This window comes from Muntiacus reevesi, chromosome 4 (genome assembly GCF_963930625.1).
Source record: "Muntiacus reevesi chromosome 4, mMunRee1.1, whole genome shotgun sequence".
Lineage (NCBI taxonomy): Eukaryota > Metazoa > Chordata > Mammalia > Artiodactyla > Cervidae > Muntiacus > Muntiacus reevesi.
Genome location: NC_089252.1, coordinates 80,934,845 through 80,961,661, shown reverse-complemented (window position 1 = coordinate 80,961,661; position 26,817 = coordinate 80,934,845). Strand labels below are relative to the sequence as shown.

General features: G+C 44.3%; 1 protein-coding gene across 6 annotated transcripts in view; it reads left to right on the top strand.

The window, feature by feature from the left end:
- ITPR1 (inositol 1,4,5-trisphosphate receptor type 1) overlaps window positions 1–26,817 on the top strand; it is a 345,755-nt gene that overhangs the window by 191,874 nt on the left and 127,064 nt on the right. For all 6 annotated transcript variants that reach the window (XM_065933259.1, XM_065933257.1, XM_065933262.1 and 3 more), the window contains 8 exons: window positions 450–650; window positions 2,156–2,407; window positions 4,263–4,388; window positions 6,911–7,039; window positions 15,414–15,534; window positions 17,715–17,899; window positions 21,778–21,926; window positions 22,836–22,947. In XM_065933259.1, the coding sequence (XP_065789331.1) occupies window positions 450–650; window positions 2,156–2,407; window positions 4,263–4,388; window positions 6,911–7,039; window positions 15,414–15,534; window positions 17,715–17,899; window positions 21,778–21,926; window positions 22,836–22,947 (1,275 nt within the window). The remainder of the gene's footprint in view (window positions 1–449; window positions 651–2,155; window positions 2,408–4,262; window positions 4,389–6,910; window positions 7,040–15,413; window positions 15,535–17,714; window positions 17,900–21,777; window positions 21,927–22,835; window positions 22,948–26,817) is intronic.

Below are 26,817 nucleotides of genomic sequence, written 5' to 3'. Positions count from 1 at the left end.
GTATATTCATGCAATGGAATGTATGTAGTAGTGATAGTAAATAAGCTATTAACACATACAGCAACACGGAGGACAGTATTGCAGTTTGAACAAAAGAAGGCAGGTAGAAGAGGATGCTTGAGGTTCAAGTGGGCAAAACTAATCTGTGGTTGTGGAAGGCAAAATAATGGTTTAACTTGGAGAGGGTGGGCCATAGAGGGGTCTATTTTGTTTCTTGATCTGGGTGCTGAACTTCCCTCTGAAATTCATTCAGCAGAAAATGAATGATTTGTTTACTGTCCTGTGGTTTTATTACATGTGACTGAAAAAGTTAACAGGAACACCATACAGAAGGGAGAATGGGGAACGATGCTTTCGCGGGGTTGGATGCCCTCTGCCTGTGTTGGGGTGACTCTCTCTCGCCTTGCCCTTCCTTTGACCATGTCTGTGTGCCCTTGCTCTCACGTCAGATCCTGGAAGCCGTCACGATGCAGCACATCTTCATGAACAACTTCCAGCTGTGCAGCGAGATCAACGAGCGGGTTGTCCAACACTTTGTCCACTGCATTGAGACTCACGGTCGAAACGTCCAGTACATCAAGTTCCTGCAGACGATCGTCAAGGCTGAAGGGAAATTCATCAAGAAGTGCCAAGACATGGTCATGGCCGAGGTGACAGCTGTGTATTTCTAAATACCTTTATCTGATCTTCTGCAGGAACTTACAAATTATTTTATTTGTATGACCTGGCACCCTGTCCAGGGGCCATTAAAAAATAGAAAGTAATGTGTGTGTGTGTGTGCGTGCAAGTGTGTGTGATCTTGTGTGTGTGAGCTTAAACTGTAGAAACAGCCAAAGTCCAATCAACTTTTTCATAGCAATAAATTTGTTTTAAGGATCATTGGCTAGGATTCTTCTGAGAGAGTAAAACACCCCAAGAAAATTGAACCAAAATACAGTGAATCCAGGTTAAATGTGGATAGAATTCTTTGAGTCAAAGAAGTTCTTCTTGTGAATTCTGTGATTTAAAAAAAAAATTATCCACCTAATTAACTAGCTGGGAATATTGTTGTTGATGCTTCATGAGAAGCTGGTCAGTAGAATCAGGGCAAAGTCCCCTGGGGTCTCTGTGAGACGTCGGTGCCCATGGATGCCATCTGTCCTGGCGGGGGGTCCTCTGTCACCCTCGGGACTTCAGCTTCTGTAGGTGCTTGCTGTCATCTTTCCACCTTTAAAAAATAAGTGGAATCTCAAGTAAGTCCAGCTAACTCTTGGAGTTATGGTCTTATCTACATATATGATTTCCGTGAAAGATGGTATAGTGTCATTAAAAGTATTGGCTTGACCTGGGATACGAATATCTTCTGTTCCATGTCGCAGGCTGTATGATTCAGGATTGAGAAACTTATAGGCTAGTTAAATGAGATAAAGATGACAATGATAGCTACCATTTATTGGAATTGCTGCTCTAGTTGGTATTGTAAGCTATTGTGGGAACATTCTCAGAGTTCATAAAGGTTAGCTGTTTATTAAATGAATAATATTGACCATATTTATTTTGACTTCTGTGTCAGCCCTTTTTTGATCTTCCATATTTCATGCAGTGCTGAACAGTTTCAACACTTAATTCTTAATTAATGAGAACCCCCAGTCCCCAGCAGACAAGTTATGAATTGGAATGCCTTGACTCTTTGAGCGCTGAAAGGAAGGGTGTATCTTACTTAGAATTGGATTATTTGTGATTGTGAAGAAATAAGGCAGTGTATGAAAGAGCTGTAAGAAAAATACTTAAAAAGCCTAAAAAGGAGATGGGAACATTTTTAAAAAGAAAAAAATCATAACCCAATTATTAGGGGAAATACAAGGGCAGGCTTAAAATCTACATTTTTGCTTGATACATGAATGCTGGTATGTAGACTTTCTCTTCCCCTAATAGTGCTTTAGGACTGCTGTGATATTTTTATATCTGAATGAAAATGCTGCTGCTGAATTTTTTACTTGTTTAGTAATAAAAATGAATGAAGTGTGGATGAGTTCAGTAATATAAATGCAACTGGATTTGAAAGGTAAATGCTGACAGAACATCTCTTTCTGTGTGAATAGATTTCTTTTTTAATGCTTCCCCCACCCCGGCAAGCTTATGCTATAAACAAGTCTCGTTCTCTCACTGACCACAGCTGGTTAATTCAGGAGAGGATGTCCTCGTGTTCTACAACGACAGAGCCTCCTTCCAGACCCTGATTCAGATGATGAGGTCCGAGCGGGACCGGATGGATGAGAATAGCCCCCTCATGTACCACATCCACCTGGTGGAGCTCTTGGCCGTGTGCACGGAGGGCAAGAACGTCTACACGGAGATCAAATGCAACTCCCTGCTCCCGCTGGATGACATTGTCCGCGTGGTGACCCACGAGGACTGCATCCCCGAGGTGAGCGGCCGTGTCCCCAGGGAGGGTGGGCTCTGCTCGTGTCTCTCCATATGGTGGGGGGGTCGTGGCTGCATGGGAGCTGACCCAGGTGGGACCTCACGGCTTTTGACACCCGTGGCTCACTCAGCTGTCAGACCTCCAGTGGCCAAAACAGCCTCCTCTTGAGCCTTGATTTTGTGTGAGAGGAATGACCGGGGAAGTAAGTCTTTCTTTTTGTCTCCTTGAGGAAGAGCAGGAAACTGCGGTGGGGTTTCAGCTCTGGAACCAGTCATTTCACCTGTTGAAACCGGAGCATTGAGCTGAACGGACTTCTCAGAAATGAGATGAAGGGTGGCTAGAGAGACAGTTCACACCAGTGTAAAACTTAATAGGTGTATTCTTTAAAACAAAAACTTGCAATGCAAAAATCATGAATGACAGCTTTAAAATATTCAGGAACTGCTGGTAACCAGTAAGAAATGGAAAGTAATCTATAATTTTACTGCCCATAATAAATACCTGTAAGGTTTTTGAAGTAAATCCTTTCAGCTTTTGTTTTCCCTATTCATATACATTAACTAGTAACAACAACAAAAAAATGGACCGTGCAATATATGTTTTTTCTTTGTGTTTTAAAATATATAGTATTTATATTATTAGTATATATACATATGCATTTATATATATGTGTGTGTGTGTATAAATGTATATATATTGAGAGAACATGCACATATGTGTGCTTCCTTGGTAGCTCAACTGGTAAAGACCCCGCCTGCGATGCAGGAGACCCTGGTTCGATTCCTGGGTTGGGAAGATGCCCTGGAGAAGGGAGTGGCTCCCCATCCAGTGTCCGTGGGCTTCCCTGGTAGCTCAGACAGTAAAAAATCCACCTGCAATGCAGGAGCCTGGGTCCAATCTCTGGGGTTGGGAAGATGCCCTGGAGAACGGCACGGCAACCCACTCCAGTGTTCTTGCCTGAAGAATCCCATGGACAGAGGAGCCTGGTGGCTACAGTCCCTGGGGTTGCAACAAGGTGGACACGACTGAGCGACTAAACACAGCACAGCATGGATTACGTAGTATGTAGTAAATATGTGCTGTTTTTAGACTGCTCTTTGGAAAAGTTACACGTTTTTGCAGGTGAACACGCAGAAGTGCTGTGTCATGCACGGTGCCTTTCTTTCTTTTGACTTGACGGGGTGAAGTGCCTCCCAGCAGTTTTTCCTCAGCTGCCCCTCACCACAGAGCTCTTACCACTCCTTCCTCCAAATTCTGCCAGCTCTAACTGTTACCTTGTCCTTTGTTATTTATTATTTTTCAGTCTATCGGGTGTATAGTGATATCTCATGGTGGTTTTAATTTCTGTCTTCTTGATTACTAAATGAGATTCAGTGCCTTTCCATATATTGTTTTTGATATTTGCTATTCCTTTAAGTAAATATCAGATCACGTTTTTTGCCCCCTTTTTCCTTGGCATGTCCATCTTACACGCACAGATCTATAAGAATTCCTTGTGGAGATATGCATTGCAAACAGCTTTTCTCCAATTGTGTCATTTAACTCTTGTAACAGAGCCATTTCATGAGTAGAAACTCTTAACTATAATGTAGTCAAACCTGTCCATCTTCTGTGGTCACAGTGTTTTTTTCCATTCTTTACCTGGAGGTCGTGAACATTTTCTCTTCCAAAACCTTTGTTTTCACATTTCATCATGGTGGATTTTGACCATCAAAAGCCATAGAAATTCAGTGGTCACAAGAAAATTGGATGGCTATCTTGGTCTGTCCTTGTCATTGTTAATTTGAGGGAACTAGTCAGTCCCACATGTACTATGAACAAGTTGATTTTTACAGAAAAAACTGTTTCTCTTTTTCAGGTTAAAATTGCCTACATTAACTTCCTGAATCACTGCTATGTGGATACAGAAGTGGAAATGAAGGAGATTTATACCAGCAATCACATGTGGAAATTGTTTGAGAATTTCCTTGTCGACATCTGCAGGGTAAGGCTTTCTGGAACTGAGGAGACGGGTGGGTGTGTGTGGGCATGAATCTCCCTGTGCAGGCACACGGGTGACGGTCACGTCAGTACAACTTGCTAGTTGGTGGCACAAGGAGGTACCTGGCTCTTTCACTGCGTCTCATTTCTCTTGATCTTTTACTCCTAGCTTGAAAATAGATTTTATTCGTCAAGGTTCCAGGAAGGTAGATTATTTCTGGTCTTCATTTCATCCTTTATGGATTGATTTGGGAATGATAATATGGGACATATTAAAATCAGACGTATAGAGTTTTGTCTGCTTTCACAAGGAGTCTGTCCTCGAAGGAAACCTTCCTGAGTGTTAGCATTTATCTCCTCAGGTCTGGTGTCAAGGATCCTTCAGATCACATCACTTTCCCACCTGTTGCTTTTCTGACCCAGCCTTTGGGGTGGCTTCAGTCTTGATTTGGTTTTGCAGTGAACTTAATATTTGTTTGAAAGTCATGGGAATAGACCCTCACAAGGCACATCATGGATTTAATAGGAGTTGTGTGGTGGTCAGGTTGGGGGAAAGTAACTCAGTCCTTCACAGAATAATTGTGAAATGAATCCCAGTTTCAGAAACATTGGGATGCTAAAAAGGAAAAAAAAAAAGTGCATTGTAGAATTATAGAATGTGGCATTTTCTCCTGACTGTACAGTTACCAGCATAAAACAAGGAACCTACCAGAACTTAATTTCCTTCTAATCAAGGGCTATGTTTAATAACACTCCAGTGTTGGCATCACAAATATATATTGTTCAGTTGCCCAGTCATGTCCAGCTGTTTGCGACCCCATGGACTGCAGCACACCAGACCTCCCTGTCCCTCACCATCTCCTGAAGTTTGCCCAAGTTCATGTCCATTGCATCAGTGATGCCATCCAGGCATCTCATCCTCTGACACCCTCTTCTCCTTCTGCCCTCGATCTTTCCAAGCATCGCATCAAGTGACCAAAATCCTGAAGCTTCAACTTCAACATCAGTCCTTCCAATGAGTATTCAGGGTTGATATATATATATATATATAATTTAAATATGTGTATATTTTAATCTCAAATTCTTCCTAGTCTTTTAATCCCATAAATCTGAGGGCTTGGCTTGAGATGGAAATCCTGCTTTGCTTCTTTAAATCAGGACTTGACAAGAGTTTTCTGTGAAGACCCAGATAGTAAACATGTTTGGCTTTGTGGGCCATGTGTCTCTGTCACAGCTTCTCAACTCTGCTCTGGTGGCGTGAGAGTGACCACATTGGTATGTAAACAGATGGGCATGGCTGGGTTCCAGTAAAACTTTATTTATAACAACAGCCACCAGCCCCTAACTTGGCTCATCCCTGCCTTAAGCTGTTCAAAAATGCTTTAAAATTCATTGCTAACTTGACTTTTGGATGTGTCTCTACCAAGTGCTCATCACTGGACTCAAAACATGACAGTTAATAAAATTTGATGGTTTTACCCTTCACTTCATAATTTTTAAAATTATATATGTGATTTTGTATCTCAAATTAGAGGGCTAATGAGTTTGGTAATAAAATGGATGTTAAATATCTGGGGAGAATGCCTCGGTAGTTCAGTGGTTAGAGCTCTCGCTGTCACTGCCAAGGGCCCAGGTTCAGTCCTCGGTTGGGGAACTTAAATCCCGCAAGCTACGTGTTGTGGTCAAAAAAAAAAAAATAATAATAATAATAATTTCTAAAAAAAGAAAAAAAAAAAGAATTTCTTAAACCTGTTCTTCTAAATGTGTAATTGTATTCTAAGCAGCAAAGTTATCTAAAGTCCAGGTGAAACCTGAAGTCTCCCTCCACCCCTAAACTTACACAGATAGTTATTCTGAGTCACAGCCCACTCTTTTCAGCAGGACTGTGGCTCAGTAGAGTTTTCAATGAATGGGGGAGTGTTTAGGTTTGGAGAATATCATGCCCAGTGGACCTCAGTGGTAATACTTGATTAAGTATCTTGATTATGTACATTAGTTACTTATGACCTAGAGAAGATGAATGACTTACACAGTTTACTTTTAGGACACCTAGAGGCAACTGTAGGTATTAAGCCTATTTTAGTGCCTTTTGGGGCTTTAGATTGGCCACAAGTTGGTAGGAATTAGGAAGTGATGGCCTTGTAGGTCCCATGCCAACTTTAATGTTTTATAATTCTTCACTGTGATATCCAAGCTGATCTGTTTCTCTTTTTCCATGATTCTTTTCTTTTAAATCATTGCTCTCTTTTATTGTTTCATTTATTTTTATTTTTTGGTCGTACCACACAAGGCATGCAGAATCGTAGTTCCTCGACCAGGGATCAAACCCATGCCCCCTGCATTGGAAGCATGGAGTCTTAACCCCTGGACCACCAGGGAAGTCCCTAATTGTTGAGAAGCACTGACTTGCAGGCTTTTGCCTTTGCTTTGTTAAGGGTGATTAGCAGAAACCGTCACAGATTTCTTAACTTTGCAAGGAACTTGCAAGTTTTGGTACAGTGTCTAAAGCTTTGGCTTGTCCTGCAGGCCTGTAACAACACAAGTGACCGGAAGCACGCAGACTCCGTACTGGAGAAGTATGTCACCGAGATCGTCATGAGCATCGTCACCACGTTCTTCAGTTCTCCCTTCTCAGACCAGAGTACGACTTTGCAGGTAAGAAATGCGGACAGAGATGCAGGTAATTCCCAGGAGCTCCTCGGCTGATGGGCTCGGTGCTGATTCTGGAGTGAGCGCCTGTGGACGAGCCAGCCCTCCGCCGAGCATTAATAACAGATGCTTTTCTCTTCGCGGAGAACGGTTTTTACAGGAATTGCGTGGATAATGAAGTACCTGAGAGTGTTATTCTGTACCAGATGGTTCTATGGTTGTTGATTTTTTTCCCTGAAAATGCCTTCTTTTTTTTCCCCTCCTTAATCTTGATTCCTTACCTCCAACCTTAGAAAGACAAGCAGCTTTCAAATGAGTGGTAGCATGTTAACACTTTAAAAAAAAAAATTACATATATTTTTATTTTTGGCCACACTGGGTCTTTGTTGTTACACGTGGGCTTTCTCTAGTGGCCGCGCTCGGGCTTCTCATTGTGGGGGGGCTTCAGTAGTTGCAGCGCGTAAGTGCAGTGGTCTCGCCTCCGGGGCTCTAGTGCATAGGCTCAGTACTTGGGGTGCACAGGCTTAGTAACTCTGTGGCATGTGGGATCTTCCCAGACCTGGGATGGAACCCCTATCCCCTGCATTGGCAGGCAGGTTCTTCACCACTGGACCACTAGGCAAGTCCAACACTTAATAAAACATGTCTGGGAATCTCCATTATAACCCCAATGTGTGCCTACAGTTCATCAGAAGGGGTTACGTGGCCAGCAGGACTGAGACGTCCTTGAGCCTTGATACTGTGGCTACCACGTCCCACCAGCCCCAGCACGTGCTGATCACTGGCGCCTTCTGGAGTTGTGCAGCAGCCCTGCAGGCTGATTGCCAGTGTACTTAGAGTTTCAAACGTGTGAATCCCTGGACCTGGGAGATGTTTTCATTACTCTTGGATAAGTCACTCTTATTTCTGTAACTGAGGTCTGGGTTGTTGGCTGTGGAAGTCTTACTGCAGGTCCGTGTACACAGCCTGCAGAGTGAAAATAAGACTTGGTCTCCCATGGCCGGAGGAGCAGAGTAACCATCCTTGTCAAGCATATAGATGGAGGGTGTCCTGGGGTTGATGCATGGTCCAGGCTGGTTGAATTGTAGACAAATAACCTTAATTAAGGTAAATTCTCCAAGAGAAGAGTGATTCACGGTCAGTATGATATCACTGGTACGTTCTTTAGATACTGCTATTCTGTTACTCGTGCAGAGGAGTTCGTATTAACTTAGTACTCATAGTATTATCCCCATTTTGCAGGTGAACAAATTGAGGCTCAGGGGATTAAATTACCATCCTCAACCATGGTCACCACTGCTAATTGGCAAAACCATGATTTCAACCCAGATCTTTCTGACTCTTAAAACTTGAATTCTGGAGTTTTCAGTGAGATATGTTTTCTTAGGAACTGTTGGTAACCTTCTACCTAATTTAGCTTAAGTGCTAGCCTTTGGTTATCTCTAAAGTATCATAAAGTTAGAATACCACCTTTAGCACATGTCTGTACATGGTTTTTGAGTCATTGGGGAATAAGAACTTGTCAGACCCCAAGCACGTGAGTTGCTAGAGGCCAAAATGTGTGCCTTACCGAGAGCTATTCTACTGAGAGCCAACTGCTTTGGTTAATCAGGATGAACTTGCTTCTCTTGTAATTAAAAGTGACCATTGCTATGAGGCAGTTCCCATTCTCCTAGAGATTGTGAAACAGTATTGCAGAACCAGATGTCAACGTCAGCCAGTCAAAGTAATTGGAAACCATTAAACAGGAAATTTTTCTTTCCGGTTTTTGGTCTTGGTCCCTGCTCCCTCCTTCCGTTACCCTTGCTCTGAAACCATGTTTAACCCAATTATTAGGCAGGAGTGACCAGAGAAATCAACTCCAACCTTTTATGTCCAGAGCGAGGCCCCGGTTATCCAAGTATATTTAAAGTACATGGTCTAAACTGGATTTCTAGAATAATTATTTTGAAGGAATACTGTTTTCGAAGCTGTCCTAAGCTGTTTTTCCTAACCTGTCTTATTTATCTGTTGAAAAGCCTACGTCTTGTTTCCTCAGCTAGATTTGTACCTTCGTCTTTCCTTCCTCCATGTTTTGTATCTTTGCTTCCTTTCTTTAGCCTGTGTTTCTGGGGGAGGAGAGTGGTGGACTTGCAGTTTTGTTGCATTTAAGGCCCCAGTGGGATGTCCGAGGGGCGGCTAGAAATGTGGGTTCTGGGAGGAACGACAGAACTCTGAAGCCTTTTGGAGCTTCCCTGGTGGCGGTGTGGTCAAGAATCTCCCTGCCGGTGCAGTAGACGTGAGTGCCATGCCTGCTCTGGGAAGATCCCGCACGCCGCGGAGCAGCTGAGCCATGCGCAGCTCGTGAGCCTGGGAGCTGCAGCTGCTGAAGTCCATCCCCCTAGAGCCTGTGCTCCGCAAGGAGAGAAGCCCCCCCAGTGAGAGGCCCATACACCACAGCTAGGGAGTAACCCCACCTGCTGCAACTAGAGAGAGCTCGGGCAGTGACAAAAAACCAGCACAGCCATAAATAAGTAAAATTATAAAAAAAAAAAAAAAAATCTTTGGAGGCTTTTAAAGCAGGACAGAGTTGGGTTCCAGTCCTTCCAAGTTCTGTGAACTTGGGGAGATCTCACAGCTTCAGAACCCTTTTATTACATGTTAAACAAGATTATAGTATGACTGGGATGATGACCCAGTATTACCTGCGGATGACTGGGAGAATGAACGTTCATGAATATCTAGCACAGTGCCTGGTACACAGTAGTTGCTTAATAATCGGCAGCTTGTACTGGGTCCTGCTAGACTGCGAGCTACAATGGAGTGGGGTGAGCAGGGGGCAGAGACGTGTCTCGGATACTGTTTTATCCTAAGCACCATGCCTGGCCCCTGGGAGGTGCTCGTTTGTTGAGTGAGCAAGTGAATCGTGTAGACTCAGGAGAAGGGCACCGTGAAGTCCAAGTAGAAACGCTTGCTAGTGCACGTCTTGGCAGGAAAAAGAAGCGGTAGGCTAGACAGGACCTGGGCAGAGCACAGATAATTAAGGACAGATGATGCAACAGGCCAGAGGGAGATTAAGGGGTTATCTTGCCCTCAGGATGGAATCCATGAGCAAAACAGAGCCCTGGGAACTAAGCAGGGGAGAAGCTCAGACAGAAGGTACTGGGCAGACACGTTCATTAGCCCAAGAGGTTTCGTGAGCTGGTGCCCCCAGATTGGCCGTTAGAATAGGAAATTAGGAATCAGTTGCTCTGGCTGATTGACTCATCTTTTGTTGATTCAAGTGCCAGATGGGAACAGAGCAGATGCTCAGTAGATGTTGGCTCAATAGAATTCATTTAGTTGAAGGATTCTTTTTCCTTTAAGTTAGGCCATTGAGTCCCCATCTCAAGTTCCATCAGAGGGGACCAAGAACTGCAAGTCCAAGGCGGCTTCATCGGCAGGTACATCCTCCCCAGCTCCCTCAACCCGAGCACGGTCCAGCCTTGGGACCCAAGCCTGCTCAGGCTCCAGAGATGTGACACTAGCCCGGGTCACTGAGGTTTGATGGGTTCAGAGGAGGACTTATTTTCATTAATTTTTATTTTTTCTCTTGTAGTACAGTTGATACGCTATGTTGCGTGTGTTTGAGTTCTCCAGCAACTTGATTCACTTACTTAGCTCTTCTTTTTCGGATTCTTCTCCCACGTAGGTTATTACAGAGTGTTTAGTAGAGTTCCCTGTGCTTCCAGTAGGTCCACCGTGAACATCAGTTTTATGAGTATCACTGTGTTTATATTAATCCCAACCTCCTAATTTCTCCTTACCCCTTGTCCGGCTTCCCCCATTAACTAAGTTTCCTGTCTGTGAGTGTCATTTTGATTTGAACATCGCTTCACTGTGATCCGTTTTTAAATGTGATATGTAAGTGATACCTGATGTTTGTCTTGCTCTGTCTGACTTATTGGACCTGGTGTGATCATCTCACAGTCCATTCTTGTTGCTGCAAATGGCATGATTTTCTCCTGTTTTCTGGCTGAGTCTTAACCCATTGGGTGTATGTAGCGTATCTTCATCCATTCATCTGTGGATGGACATTTCAGTGTTCCCAGGCCTTGGCTGTTGTAAATGGTGCCACAGACATTGTTGGGGCACCTGTGTCTTTTGGAAAGATGGTTTTCTCTGAAGACATGCCCACCCAGGAGTGAAATCTTGGAATCTCATGGGAGCCCTATTTTTTTTTCTTTTTTTGAGGGGATTTCTATGCTGATCCCCCCGTAGTGATTGTTACCGGTGTACATTCCACCAACAGCGTAGTGAGTTCCCTTTTCTTCAGGCCCTCTCTAGCATTTATTCTGTGTAGACTTTTTAACGACTGTTGCTTGGGAATAACCTCCTCCTCATTTTGATTTGCATTTCCCTAATCTTTAGGGATGCTGAGCGTGTTTTCATGGGAGTTTTCTTTTTAAAGAATTTGAGGATAATTTAGCGCTTGAAATTGGCTTCTTGAGAGTCGGCGCTGTTTTAAATTCATCTTTAATGACTTCCCACAGAGCATTTCTTGAGGGCAGAGTAAGGTCCCAAATTCAAGGGTTTTCACGTTGTAGTTGCGGGAAGCGTCCACAAGGGGGCAGCACGTCTTCATTCCCCACTGATGTAACTTGTGCAACCAGAGCCTTCGAGAAAGTCATGTCTCTGGGTTGTAAGTTAGAGTGGAAATTGCCTGAACAGACACCCAAAGACTTGTATCTCGTTACCTTTCCCCACTTACCCTTGCTCACCACCCCCAAATAGATCCCAAGCCCTGCAGAAGTGCTGTGCTGAGGGTGCAACAGGTAGATGGCAGGTAGATGGGGCGGCCCAAAGGAAGGAGGCTGGAAGTGGGAACCCCACCAGCAGGATCCTGGAGACCAGGTGAGTGTGCAGAGGTCTTCCTGCCCAGCAGGTCCACCATCGTTTGCAGGCACTGGGTTTGACTTAGGTCTAGGAGGGCCAGCCTGGATCTGGGGATGGTGGCTCCATCCTGGGGGGCCCAGTCTCTACAGCTCCAAGGCAGTCCCTTGGCTGGTGCATCCTCCCCGCCTCCCTCAGCCCCAGCACAGTCCAGCCTGTGACCCTAACCCGCTCAGGCTCCAGGGATGTTCCACCATTTCTCTTCCCAGGACTGTGATAGGCGTTTCTTTCTTTTTAATTTTTATTTTTCCTTTGCTGTATGGTTTTTATGGGCTTCCCAGGTGGCACTGGTGGTAAAGAACTCGCCTGCCCATACTGGAGACATAAGATACGAGGTTCAGTCCTGGGTTGGGAAGATCCCCTAGAGGATAGGTTATAGACACTGCTGTGTTTGTGTTTGTGAATTTGATTCCCTTATATATATCCACATATCTGCTTTTTAGACTCTTCACTTATTTATGTTATTTCAGAGTGCTAAGTGGAGTGGAGTTCTCTGTGATATATAGTAGGTCCTTGTTGATTCCTATTTTATTAAAATATGTTTATATTACTGTGTATATGGCATGCCATATTATGCCATATTAACATGCCAACCTTCTGATTTATCCCTCACCCCCTACCTTTACCTCTGGTAACTGTCAGATTTTTTCAAAGTGTTCGAATCTATTTTGTAAAGTGGTTCATATGAGTCAATTTTTAGATTCCATCTCTAAGTGATATTTTATATTATTCTCTTAGTTTAGTTAGTATTACCATCTCTAGATTCATCCATGTTGCTGCAGATGGCATTATTTCATTGTGTGTGTGTTTTTTTAAAGCCTGAGTCATATTCCATTGTCTGTATGGACCACACCTCTGGTGTCTATTCACCTGTCGCTGGCTATTTTGGTAGCTTCCTTGTCCTGACTATTGTAAATAGGATTATAGTGAAAGTTGGGGTGCTTGTGTCTTTTTGAGTTAAGGTTTTCTTTGGATACGTGCCTAACAGTGGGATTGCTGGATCATTTGGTAGCTCTGTTTTTTTAGGATTCTCCCTGCGGTTCTTTGTAGTGGCTATACCAATTTCCGTTCTGTCGAACAGCATGAGGGCACCATTTTCTCCACGCCTTGTCCAGCATCTATTCTCTGAAGGCTTTTTGAGGATGACCATTCTGAGTGGTGTGGGGTGATACCTCAATGTGATTTGATTTGCATTTCTCTTAATAATTAGTGAAGTTGAGCATCTTTTCATGTGTTTCTGTTTTTCTTTAAACAGTGTAGGATTTACCTCTTGAAATAGGGTTCTGGAAAATCTGCCGTTTTTTGAATTATTTTTCGATGACCTACACCAAGGTATTTCTTGAGGTCAGATGTCATTTATAGCCCTGCAGGGCTTGAATATTCAGTGGTCATCCGCACGCCTTTTAAAGTTGTTACGAGAAATGGCCACACGGCGGCAGCATTTCTTCGTGCCCAACAGGCTTTGTGTCTATTCGTGCCCATCAGCACACGTTTAAAAGTTGTTGTTACGAGAAACGGCCACACGGCGGCAGCATTTCTTCGTGCCCAACGGGCTTCCTTGGGCAGGCAGAGCCTTAGTAAGAGTCAGGTTTGTGGCTTGTAAATTAGACACAGGAGCTTATGTTTCCTTACTTCTTTCCCGTATTTTTCGCCTCCCAGACAAAACCCAACCCTTGCAACACCGCTGTACTGAGGGTTCTGTCTTCCGTGGGTAGGGTGACTCTCAGGATGGAGTCTGGCGGTGGCGACCCCACCTGGAGACTTGGGAGGCTGTTCTGAACTCTTCCAGTCCAAGGGATCTGACTTCCTTTGGGTACTCTAAGCTTTGTTTAGCTATAGGTGGGCCTACCTGGATCTGGAGATGGGGGAACCGGGCACCACTGCTGGTCCTGAAGGGTGGGTTCACCTGCCATCACTTCCTCCCTAGCTGCTTCAGCCCCAGGACGGTCCAGCCTCGAGACCCAAGGCTGCCCAGTCTCCAAGGATGTGACACCAGCCCGGTCACCAGGACTTGACATGCCCTCAGGAATACTGTGCTGTCCCCTCAGTAGAGTGGACATTTGTTTGCTGCTTCTGTTTTTTTTTTTTTTTTTTTAATTTCACTTTTATTTTATATTGGAGTATAGTTGATCATTTGTTTCAGATGTACAGCAAAGTGATTCAATTATCCATATACACTGTCTATTCTTTTTCAGGTTCTTTTCCATTGTAGGTTACTATAAGATGTTGAGTATATTTCCCTGGGCTATATGTACCCTAAGGCCTTGCTGGTTATTTATTTTATATATAGTAGCGTTCATATTTTAATCCCAACTCCTACTTTATCAGTCTCCCCTTTGGTAACTGCAAGCGTGTTTTCTATTTCTGTGAGTCTACTTATGTTTTTTTTTTTTTTTTTTTAATATTATTTTATTAGTTGGAGGCCAATCACTTTACAACATTTCAGTGGGTCTACTTATGTTTTGTAAATAAATTCAGTTGTATCATTTTTTTTAGATTCCACATATAAAGGATCTCATAACCCATTTTAATTTCTTACAGTGATCTTCCTTTGCCCCTAGCACTTTACACTTGGTTTCCTTTCGTCTAAGAAACTTCTGTAGTATATTTTCAGTACTTTTTTTCTTGGCTATATTAAGTCCTCCTGTGTTTCAGAGGGGATATGCAAGTACATCCTCCTAAAATTGCAGGCCAGTGGAGTAGTGTACCATCCACAGTGACCTTTGCCATGCAGGTCTAAAGCTACCCTGATGTGGATAGCTTCAGATGGAGACCAGAATTACAGTTTGCAGATGCCTTCAGGAAGTCAGTGTCAGATTGCTAAAGTCGTTGTTTGAGTTCTTTTATTTTAAAACAAGTACAAATTTATACTATCATGGAAAGGGATAAATCCTCCTCTGTAGTTAACTTGCAAGTAGTCACCTGTGGCAAATGAACACTTGTGCATAGTCACCATGAGAACCACATTCTCCTTTTATATTTGGAGACACTGCCTGAAATAAATGAGTATTCTAGGTGAGATCCACTTACCAGTTTATCAAGGCTGATTAAAAAATATGGGTTCTACTCCTATAATATCTGAAAAGAACTCCGGGAGTTCGTCAGCCTCAGTCTTTTTATTTTATATATTGCATGAAGTTAAAGGTCAGAGAAGTAAAGTGACTTGCCTACAATCACACAGCCAGTTGGTAACGAGACAGGAATCCCAGCGTTGAGGCTGTGATTCTGCTGCTCCGTCCAGTGGTCAGACTTAGCATCAAGTTTGTGCATTGCCTTAAAATACTTCTGACTTGGTCTCTGTTGGCCTTGGCCACTTCTGGAATCCCGTTCATCACCGGCCACCCCCTCCCACTCTGGCCTAAGGCTCTGTGAACCTGTGGTTCAGGGCAGTGTCTGCTGCTGACCGGTGTCTCGGTCACTCACAGATGAATGTCTTCATGCGGCCTCCTCCCTGTCCTCATTCTTACAGACTCGCCAGCCCGTCTTCGTGCAGCTGCTTCAGGGCGTGTTCCGGGTTTACCACTGCAACTGGCTCACGCCGAGCCAGAAGGCCGCTGTGGAGAGCTGCATCCGGGTGCTCTCCGATGTAGGTAAGACTCCGCCTCGGTTTGGATTTCACACGTGGAGACGGGCCACCCAGCAGGGAGCAAGGCCACCCTGGAGAGAGCGCCAGCTCCATAGCTCGGCGGAGCTCCCTCACACCGGAGGCTGCAGACCCAGGGCTGGAACCGTGATCTTCTTGATTCTTAAACCTTCCTTTCATCTCTCCAAGCCAGCACCTCCCAAAGTTCAGAGCCAGCAAGTCCTAAAGAAAGATAAGCTTTGAAAAGCCAGATTGCATGGTTAAATGTTAGGCAGCTCTTGGCGAGTTCCAGCGTGCTCAAGTGCATTCATGGGCCTGGGAAGCCCCTCGTTCGGGAAAGTCATCTGCTGAATCCAGTAAACATAGTTGACCATATGGGAACTTTTTTTTCATGCAAAGCGCATGTCCACCGCCGGGGAACACCCTTTGTCAGAGATGGTGGACTGCTCCCTCCTGCCTCTCCGTGGTAAAGCTTCTCCATCCCTTGCCCCCTCCCCTCCTGCTCCCCACCGCCCCTTGTCGGCAGCTTTGAAAGGAAGTTGTGACCATTCCTTCACCCTGATTTTGTCGGTCTCTGTTCCGCTGCCCTGTTCCACCCCCTCCCCATAAACACTATGAAAAGGGAAAGCCTTCCTTCCTCAGTTGAGAAGGGTTATCTGCCTTTAGATCCCTGGAGACACCAGAGGAGACGAATAGGCCTCTTAGCGCTGTTGAGCAGTTGTGTTCCGTTGGGCCTGTTGCAGTCTTCCCTGCCTAATTCCCTTTATACGCGTGTGACAGGCACTCGTGTCTTTTTATTATTTCCGTGGCACTATTTCACAATAAGATATTAAGATTTTGAAAGGGTGTATGTTATTATAGGTTCCTGATGTGATAAAATAGGACTCTGCGATGGGATCCCCACATAACCCCAAATTCTGCCCATGTATGATGGTGCCTCTTGAGGTTGTTGGTTAAAAGTGGGGCAAGTTACTGAGTTTGCTAGCTCAGTGATCATCAGAGAGAGGAAATGTTTTAACAGTCTTGGCAGTGATGAGAAAAGGCATGGAGCGTTGGTGTTTGTGAGACAGTAGACCATGAAGACTGCACAGCCCATGAACCCCAGCACTTTTGTGCTTCTGCTGGCATGGAGCTTTGAAGACAGGCAAGAGTTGTCTTGCTTTTTTTTTTTTTAAATGTTGTTGGATCTCCCAGATAGAAAGAAGGATTGCTCGTCTGGCTATCTAACTTAATTTTTAAATTAACTTTTCATTTGGCAATAGATTTAGGCTTATAAGAACACTGCCAGGATAACACAGAGTTCCCAGGTACCCTTCACCAGTCTCCCCCGCTGTCTGCATCTTACCTTACCAGCCATGTTGCTGTGAGCTAAACGTCCGGACTTGGTTTTCAGCCCTTTTCCACTAATGTCCTTTTTCTGTTCACAGTGCCGTGTAGGCCACCACATTGCTTTTAGTTGTCTCTGGTCCGTGACGGTTGCTCATGTGTGTGTGCTCATTCATGTCCAACTCTGCGATCCCACGGACTGTAGCCTCCCAGGCTCCCCTGTCCATGGGGTTCTCCAGGCAAGAATTCTGGAGTGGGTCCAGATGTTCCTTATTTTCTGTGACCTTGACCGTCCTCAGGTGTCCTAGTCAAGTTATCTATAGAATGTTCCCCCTTTGTGGATTTGACTGGTTTTCTCGTGATGAGACTGGAGTTGGCGTCTTTTTTTTTTAAGGTGGTTAAAAGCAAAACAGCCGCCTGTATGGATAGAATAGCTTATTCATAGTAGATGTTGTCTTCTGTACTATGTTTGGCTTAAAACAGCATTTTGTAGGTGGTTGAAAGAGTACGAAACTGGAGAATTTTTCGAAAAGCAGTTTACCGGTCAGATGAGTTCCCTGTCTCGATAATTCTTAAAATGTATAGATATATCTGAGCCCCTAAGAAACCATTCGTTGGAGAAACCCATTGGACTTGCCTAAATCGTATGACCTCAGAGCATGTAACTTCCCTCACAGCTGCTGGTCTCAGAATTCACATTGGAAAACCCGACCTCACAGATAGTGAGGTGCAGCTGAACTGCGTATCCATGCTAACGTTGTAGGCGTGGACACGGCTGCCTGTGGGATGTTGGGGGGAGTTTGCCTCTCTGGGGTCTCTCATCAGAGCTGTGGGCTCACAAGCCCTGCCTCTCCCCTGCAGCCAAGAGCCGGGCCATTGCCATTCCCGTGGACTTGGACAGTCAGGTCAACAACCTCTTCCTCAAGTCCCACAACCTCGTGCAGAAAACCGCCATGAACTGGCGGCTGACGGCCCGCAACGCGGCGCGCAGAGACTCTGTCCTGGCCGCTTCCAGGGACTACCGGAACATCATCGAGCGTCTGCAGGTAAAGCCCAGCGCTGATGGAAGCCCCCCATAACCCAGCCCGAGGCGGCTCCCCGCACTCAAGGGCTTCCTCGGGCAGAGAAAATCCAGGGTTGGCCCCAGGGCGATTATCAGTGTGATGAGTGGGTAGTCACATGCAAATATGTGTGTTGGGCCAGGATTGCATAGCTCCTTGGGACCCAAAAGAACTCCCGACAAAGTCATGGTCCTTAGAGGTTGTGCATGGATTTACAAATCTCTTTTTCAAGAAGTCCGTTGTCACTTATTAGGAAAGAATAAATCAGTGTTAGAAGAGGATGTTTAGAACAGGAGTGTAACAGCTCCCGTTTTTTCCCACCTCATCTTGGGATTTTGGCCTCTTGAATCAGTAGGTAAACAAGTGTAATCGTAACTGAGAGAGTTTTGTATCAAATGAGCCAAATGAAAATAAAAGTGTTCTAAATTCTAGCTAGATCCTGCTCCCCTTACTTAGTGCCTGCAAAGAGCCGTGCTCTTCTTTTGTTAAGAGGGAGAGTAGTGAGGATTAGATGATGTGAAACATTTAAACACATGTCGTAATATTAGCTTCTTCCTTTGGACAAGCACCTCAGGTGATTTCCTCACAAATGACACGTGGACCATGGTTAGAGAATCGCAGATCCTTCAGATGAGCGTGGTGCCCAGGTGTAGAGTGTGATCTCAAGCCAGTGCCTGATCGTGGCTCCGCCAGTTAGAAATGCATAACCTTAGGGGAGTTACTTAATTTCTCCAATTTCCTAACTTGTAAACTCATCTGAGAGTCACACCTACGTCACGGGGTTGATATGAAGATTAAGAGACTTAAGACATTCCAGTAACTTGTGCCTGCCTGAGAAATGACAATAGCGATTATTTTCTTCTTTGACTCTTGTGGAGGTTACAGGGCTCAGCAAGGTGTTTCTTGCTCAGGTTCATTCATGCAGTTGCAGTCAGATGGTGGTTGTGTTTGGACTCATCTTGAAATCTCACTCATTCACGTGTTTGGCAGTTTACTGATTGTTAGTTAGGACCTCAGCTCTCGCCTAAAATATCTACAGAGCCTCCTCATAGAGTATGGGCTTCCTCACAACATGGCGGCTGGGTCCCCAGATAAGTCTGGAGAGATAGATAAGTAAAAGCCATATTGCCTTAATGACCTGGCTTCAGAAATCACATGGCATCCTTTCTGTCATATTCTTTGGGTCAAGATAGTGACGTATGTCCACTTAGGTTCAAGGGGACAGGACATAGACCACCGTTTGATGAAGAAGAGCTTGCAAAATCGTTTATGCTGCAGTGTTTGCACAGCAATGGAAAATTCAATACACTTAAAGCACAAAGAACAGAACCTGGCCTGTAGTGAGCTCGGTCACCTGATCAGTGATGAGCTCTTCTTATTAATATTAGTATGGTCATTATCCTTATGACCATGATATTATCATTAATAGGTGAAGTAAATGAATCTCTGAGGGTTACGCAAGTTACCTAAAGACAGATCAGTTCATTGATGCATTCATCAGCCCCACCCTAGGCACAGGGGATACAGCAACCAAAGCCAGAAACACTCTTGACCTTCATAGAGTCTCCAGTGTTGGAAGGGAGAGACACAATGAGCAAATCACACGGATGAAAGTAAAATGGTAAGAGAGACAAACACTGCAGAGGAGTGAGCAGTGCTGTGAAAAATACTGATGAGGAAGCTCATCTTGCCTGGAGCTGGGGGTGGTGGTTAACAAAGGCATTGCTGGGGAAGGAACATTGGAACCAAGGCCAGGGTTTATTATGCATAATAATAATAAACAGCATAATAAACAGGGGCACTGACTTGAAGAAGGGAAGGGAAGGGAAGAGCTTGTGAGGAGACCGTTGTACCGGGGAGAATATGGCACAGAGACCTAGGGAAGGTTAGCTTGGCTGGAGCCCGCAGAGCTGGGTGGATGGGCAGGGCTTTTGCAGGTCAGGGAAGGAATTTCAGTCTTGTCATGACAGAGCCACTTCTTAAACAAAGGTAGCATGGTTCCCTATGGAGTGTTTCCTGATCCCCACTATGGTTTAGAAAGAGGAAGGTCACTGTGTTGTAGATTCGTAACTGGGTGAACACACAGCATTTTCTCCTGCTCAAACTAAATGATCTGTGGCTTAGAAACACACCAGTGATCTTCTTAGATCATTATGTATATTCTTGGGTAACAAAATAAAATACATAAGTTTAGGCAGTGCTTGTTTTAAAGACTTGGCCAGTAACCAAAGCGATCTTCATTTATCTAATGAGCTATTGTCTGTCTGAGTCCCTGCAGTTACGAGATTGCTCAGAATGGCAAAAGTTGTCATAATGTGAGAACATGAACTTGCAAATGGAGTGCTTATATAATTAACCCCCATTCAGACATCCCCCTCACTTAACACTGGCATCTCCCCCTGCCCATCGCTTCGCCATCCTTGTCTGTTGGTCTCTCCCTGATTGCCGAATGTTCTACATTTGACAATACAATGCAAATCAATTGCAATGTGAAGTTCCAACCTGGCAAAAGATGCAAGATTGCGTGAACACGATACCGAAGAAGTGTTTCAATCTTGTACAAAAGCTGGAGACAGATAACGAATTGCCAGAGTTAGGACCAGTCACTGTTGATGAAGAGGAAATTGGGTGCTTTCCCAGAGGGAACTGTTAGGGAAACTGACAAAATTCTCAAAGAATTTTGCCAAAGCGACCCTCTTGCTGACTGAGGCGTGAAAGTCAATCCAAACTAAGGGATGTTGCAGTGTACTCATAATCTTTTTGGGAATATTGCCCCCCGCCCAAAGTAGTTTGATTCATTCATGCATTCTTTAATGCATCCTAAATATGATTGAGTGATGACAAATTCTGTTAAATGTAAGATGAAGTAGAATTATATTCGTAAGTTTTAGTTTCTGGATAAAAATCACTCAATTCTTTGTGAATTTGGGGCCTGTGAAATTTGGGTCCCTAATTGAGATGAATGCAATTAAAGTGGGCTTTCTCCATGAGCTTCTTGGTTAATTATCTGATCTTCCCCAGCGTGTTGTGTTCTGCCCTTCTTAGCCAGTTTGTTGGTAGCTTGGTTCTCAGTTAGCAAGCCAGACGGCAGACGTTAGCATCTTTTGGAGATAATCTCTCATCTGTTTCCTGCCATTTGCCTTTATATGGTGTTTGTTGTGTTGGTTTTGCTGCTCTTTCAACTTCTCTCTGTTTTCCTTTCCTACAGCTGTGTGTTTTGCATTTGAAGACCATCATGCTATCAGGGTACATGTATTTAGCATGTTGATACAGCATGTTCATTCATTTGTGTTCTCATTTTTATATGATATTTTATTATATGAATAATTCATGCTCATTGAAAATAATTTGACAATACTCACAAGTACCACTAAATAGAAAACTGGAATCACCTGTAATCCCGCCTCTCAGAGAAAACCACTAATGATGTTTTAATGTTTGCTGCGTATCCTTTAGACATTAATGTTGCTGATAAAAAGTGGATCATAGAGTCCATACTATTGTTTAGCCATTTTTTTTTTTTTTAACACTTGTAATGTAGACACCTTTCCATGTTGTCGAATGTACTTTTTGCATCCTATTTTAAAATAAATGGAATGATTCCTTGGGTAGCATAAGGATCATCTCACAGAGCGGGTGGGAAGGATGTTATGTCTGTGTTATTTCTCTGTTTTCCGCGTCAGGGTCTAATGCTTCAGGTAACCGTTGGGCAGTGTCTAATAACTTGAGGCACATACCAGACGGCGCTGAGGTTACTGTAACCCAGTAGCCTGTGGTCATGCCTCAGGTCAGAAATGAATGTTCCCACCCTCCCGCCGTCGCCTCCGGCCCGGCTGCTCACCGGGGCTGCGCTTCCGTTCCAGGACATCGTCTCGGCCCTGGAGGACCGCCTCCGGCCCCTGGTGCAGGCCGAGTTATCTGTGCTGGTGGATGTCCTCCACCGGCCCGAGCTGCTCTTCCCGGAGAACACGGACGCCAGGAGGAAGTGTGAAAGCGGGGGCTTCATCTGCAAGTAAGCAGCCCCTCCCGCCCCCGTGCTCGCTGGGGCAGAACCCCGATGCCCAGCCGCAGCACCGGTTCCCGGGGAAGGCGGGGCTGGCCTGCTCTTGGAGGAAGGCAGCAAGGTCTAGTGCGGGGGTCCCTTCTGACCGTTCTAAAGGAAGTGTGTAGGTGCGGTCCTACTTACCCACCCTGCTGTTTGCTGACAACTTCTCCTTTGAGAGCTGCACGCCTGGGCGCTCATCTTCCACTCACCACATGCGGGCAGATGCCCAGCGTGGACTGGCATACAGACTCCAAAAGCCATGGCCCTCGAATCCTCAGAAAGCTCAGACCTTCCAGGGCCTCACAGTCTTTTCCCAGCAGCTTTGTAGCTTCTTGTTTTATGCCGTGGGGCATAATTTAGAAGAAGCAGCTGGTCCCATGACCAGAGATCGTTGATTTTCACCCTAAGGTTGGATGGTCGGTTAGCTTGAGCGTGAACTCTGCTGCTTTTTTATTTTTCTGGGCCCGTCAAAGGGTAAGACGGGATAAATGGAACGATGTGTCTGCCCCAACCATCATACTCTTGAGGTTCTTTTTTGTTTGTTTGTTTGTTTACACTGCTGGCATATTTTTTTTTTTCACACCACTGACATATTTTGGCCACATCACTGGCAGTCCTCAGTGGGTAAATAACTGCACTCCATAAGCAGCAGTTTTGAGTGGGCCTCTGTCTCCCTTCGGACCTGTTTGCTGCTGCTGACCAGCAGGTGTCGCTATTGAGACACCGACCGGCTGTTAGTGAGGGGACTGCCCGGAATCTAAGTTTGGGAGCCTTCGGTTAATATTAGTTCATCAGCAGACTAGTTGCAATAAGCTTGTTTTTTTTAATATAAAGGTTGTTTCAGGGATGTCATCCGTGGTTCTCCCCTCCATTCAGGTTAATCAAGCACACTAAACAGCTGCTGGAGGAGAATGAGGAGAAACTCTGCATTAAGGTCCTTCAGACCCTCAGAGAAATGATGACCAAAGACAGAGGCTATGGAGAAAAGGTACTGCCTTTTATTTTCGCGTGAAAACCAGGTGTTGCTATGAGATAGAAGCAGAGTGGGAGCACTTAAAGTCCACCTTAGTTCAGGCGTATTGACTGGAGGGATAACTTAAAAAAAAAATCTATTCATCTTGCCCTGAAGGTAATTAAATCATATGACTCTCTCTTTAGAGTCATATACACTTAGGTTTCTCTTTTAGGCTGCTTGCCGTACAATCTATATTCAGGAAAATAGGAACAATAAGATTTTCCGTCTGTTTAAATTCCCAGTGAGAATGCAGATGCCTCTTGTGTACCAAGGTGTGTGTGTTCCTGAGTTTTGGGTTCCAGCTGAGCATACCTGTGGGTTTACTTGCTTCTTTCTGGTGAGACGTTACACAATCCTCCCAGTGTATGAAGAAACTGCCTCCAGGTCTAACTGGAATGAAGACGGACAGACATGTCACCTTTTCTAACTGAGATTGGGAAATGGACCATCCCTGGGAGCTGAGACTTCTGAGCACATGCAGTGAGCCATGATGTACAGAAAACAGCCATCACACCTCTGATTTTGGTCCAAATGGGATAAAAAGAGTCCCATTGCCCTTCCTTTCTGCCCCCAGTGAAAAACACGGCCTGAATTTAAGTCTCACCAGTCTTCTTTGAAGGCAATAATTTTCATTTTCTATCTGAAGCCACTTTTATCAGCATTATATGAATAGGTAAATGTGCTGATATCATTGACTTATCAAATACACAGTAAATAACTTTTATTCATCTCTGTGAAGAAGGCTTGATAATTAAATCACAGCATCCCTTCTCAAAAGAGATGGTGACTAGATTCTTGCAAGTCTAAAACACTGTCGGAATCTTGCTTTCTAACCTAAGCAGTGTCTGTCCTTAATATTAGAGCAATTCAACATGTGAGGATCTTTGGATAAGAGCAAATAAAACAGAAAGGTACACAGTCCTTTTTGCAGTTTACATTCCTCCACTGGCCCCAAACCACAATGCCTTTAAACATCAATCTAAACTTGTAAAATGTACAAATTCAAACTTGAATACATGTTACTTAGAAAATAAGTATTTATAACTCAGAAGGAATTTCGTGGTGGAAATATGCCAGAATAGAGTTTATAAATATAAAAGCAAGGAACGCTGGTACAAATGGGAAGTAATGAGACGACCCGTCTGCACTGTGTAGACACCCAGGTAGGTCTTGCCCTTTATAAGGTGAGGAGGACAGTAAGAGAGAATACACTTATTAAGTGAATAATAACCATTTATTCCACAGGATGTTTGTTTTTCTTTGAGTGAACTTTAAGAAGTGTTTTTAAAAAACTGACTCTAGTTAAAGACATTCACTTTCCCTAATAAGATAAGCTCTACCAAAGGGCCCTTAACCAGCTGTGAATTTATATTTGTACCTTGGGGGCAGAAAACACGATTTGAAAATGTGGAGACCACTGTTTTCTCCTCTTGAGAATGTCTGTTTCTTTCTCTAGCCAAGATCCTTCAGGTAAGCTTTTGTGTCAATACTCCAGTGAACTTTGTAAGCTGTGCTTATACTTTCAAGTTGGTTTTCTTTTTAGAACATGGAGAGTATAAGTATAAGGAGTTGGTTGAGAGTCTGTTGCTGGGCAGAGAAGTGCTCGGGGGTCTTCAGGGCTGTGTGGAAGGGGTGCACCCTGCTGCCTTTCCGTCCCCATGGGGGGCCAGCAGTGAGAGCACCGTCATGGCCCCTGGGGGCACGCTCCAAGATGCTGTCCCCCTGCCTGTGAGAAAGCTTGTGGAGGGCGATAGAGCCAGGGCTTCGAATGCAGGTCGTTGTGAAAGCGTTACAAGAGTTGAGAAGAGCTTCTGAGGTTGCAGCTCAAATCCCTCCTCATCTGGTGAAGAAATTAGTCACCTCCTAGCAGAGAGAGGCTTGGAGGCAGGATGACAGTTCCTTCCCGTTGGGCTGGAGCTGTCATCCCCCTGGTCAAAGTGAAAATACTAGAAGCAAGTACGAGAAATGCTCTGCCACCAAGGAAGACATTCTAGAAACCTGTGCTAGTCAGCAGCTCTGCAGCGACCGCACAGACACGCCATGCTTCTGGCCCCAGGCTCGGACTGCGGGAAGAGGCTGCTTAACCCTTCACTTTCAAAGGGGGCAGGGGGGTGTTAAATGATTTGTGTGTGTTCCAGTTTCGTTGTTAGTTTACACTCTGTCCTGTTTCACTAAGGCTTTTGGAAAATGCCTTTGATGGGTCACTGGCTGCCACTGTTTGAGTAAAGAGGCACAACATACGGGATGAGCTTTCAAGGGTGGGAGGAACCCAGATCCAAAGAACTAACCTTTCTTAGGCAAACCAGTGGGGGGTGTTGCTCAGTCGCCAAGTCATGTCTGAGCCTGCGACCCCATGGACTGCAGCATGCCAGGCTTCCCTGTCCCTCACAGTGGGTGTTAGTCGATGAAGTAAATGAAGTCTCCTGTGAACTGGGTGCTCGGGACAGAAAGGCAAGTGTGAATGCCCTTTCTGTCATCTTGGCCTACTTTTCCTATTTGTTGCCTTTTAAGGGGAGCTTGTCCCATGACTAACACCCTTCTGAGATGTCCAGGGTTGTTCTGTTTCCCCGCCCTCGCCTGAGTCTTCACAGTCATCTGTTCTGGTCTCTGGGGCCCTCACATCACCTGTGGTTTGGGTCAGGCCTTAAGAGTCATGTCTGTGAGAAGCCAGTGGTCAGTCCACTTGTCCCGGTCCTAAGACGTGCCCGTCCAAGGACTGTGACATGTGCTGGAAATGTGGGGGCTGGGCAAAGAGGATGGTGACAAAATTTAAATCATGCTCATTTAGAAATTAAATAAATTATCTTTTACTGTTGTGTCTCCAAATGGACCAGCAATATTTACCAGAGAATGGTATTAATATATAATATCGGACAGTATAATATAGTGGAATATTAAAAAGGATCACCAGAATAATGATAGAATACATTTTCATGTGATTCTTATGTCTTTCTCACCAATGTATTCAAAGTCAATAAACTATAAAAGCAGGGCTTTGCAACCATTCTGTGTGTGCAAGGCCTAGCCAACTCTGCTTTAAATCTACAGATTTAACCATGTTTAAAAAAAATAATTACCTCCCATCGCTAAACATCTCTAAGATTTAACCTGATTCTCTCTATAATTCATAGAATATATTCATGGCCCTAGACCCTGCTTGAAGAGAAAGCATAGTTATTTTATATATTGGCTGCTCTATTACCTACTGTACGATTTTTATTAAGATATTTTTGATTTAAAAGTCACAGAATTTTGGAAAGAAATTCAGAGGCCAACAGTTAATGTGAAAGAATATCTCAATTTATTTAAAATCCATTTTTCTTCTGAATAATGGTACCTGTTAAACTACTAGAGAGGTTTTGACCTCAAGTAATGTCAGGATTTTCATTCCTTATGAATTGTCAATCCCCTGTTAATTACTGGTGCTTCTTTTCTCTAGGCAAATAGCCTATTAACATTTTCAGCTACCACTGTTTCTAGTAGGAGTTTAAATTCGGAAAATGAACTAAATATTAATGAAACAAAAAAATCAAGGATCCTCCATCTATCATTAAACATGCATAATTGTCGTTAATCCTCTTGTTTTTTCTTTCTCTTGAACTTGATGCTAATAAATCATTTCATTGTTCCTAATATCACTCAGGTAGCCACTAATCACCTTGGAGGAATCTAGTCTCTTTAATGAATAGTATCAGGATTTGGAATATCTGGGCTGGGGAACATGTTGGTCTCACAGATTGCTTAAATTGAAGCTGGGTCTGATTTATCCCACTGGTAGTATGGATGCAAGACCCCCCCACAACCCCCATTCAATGGTATAATGAGTCCAAGGAGAGAATTTTC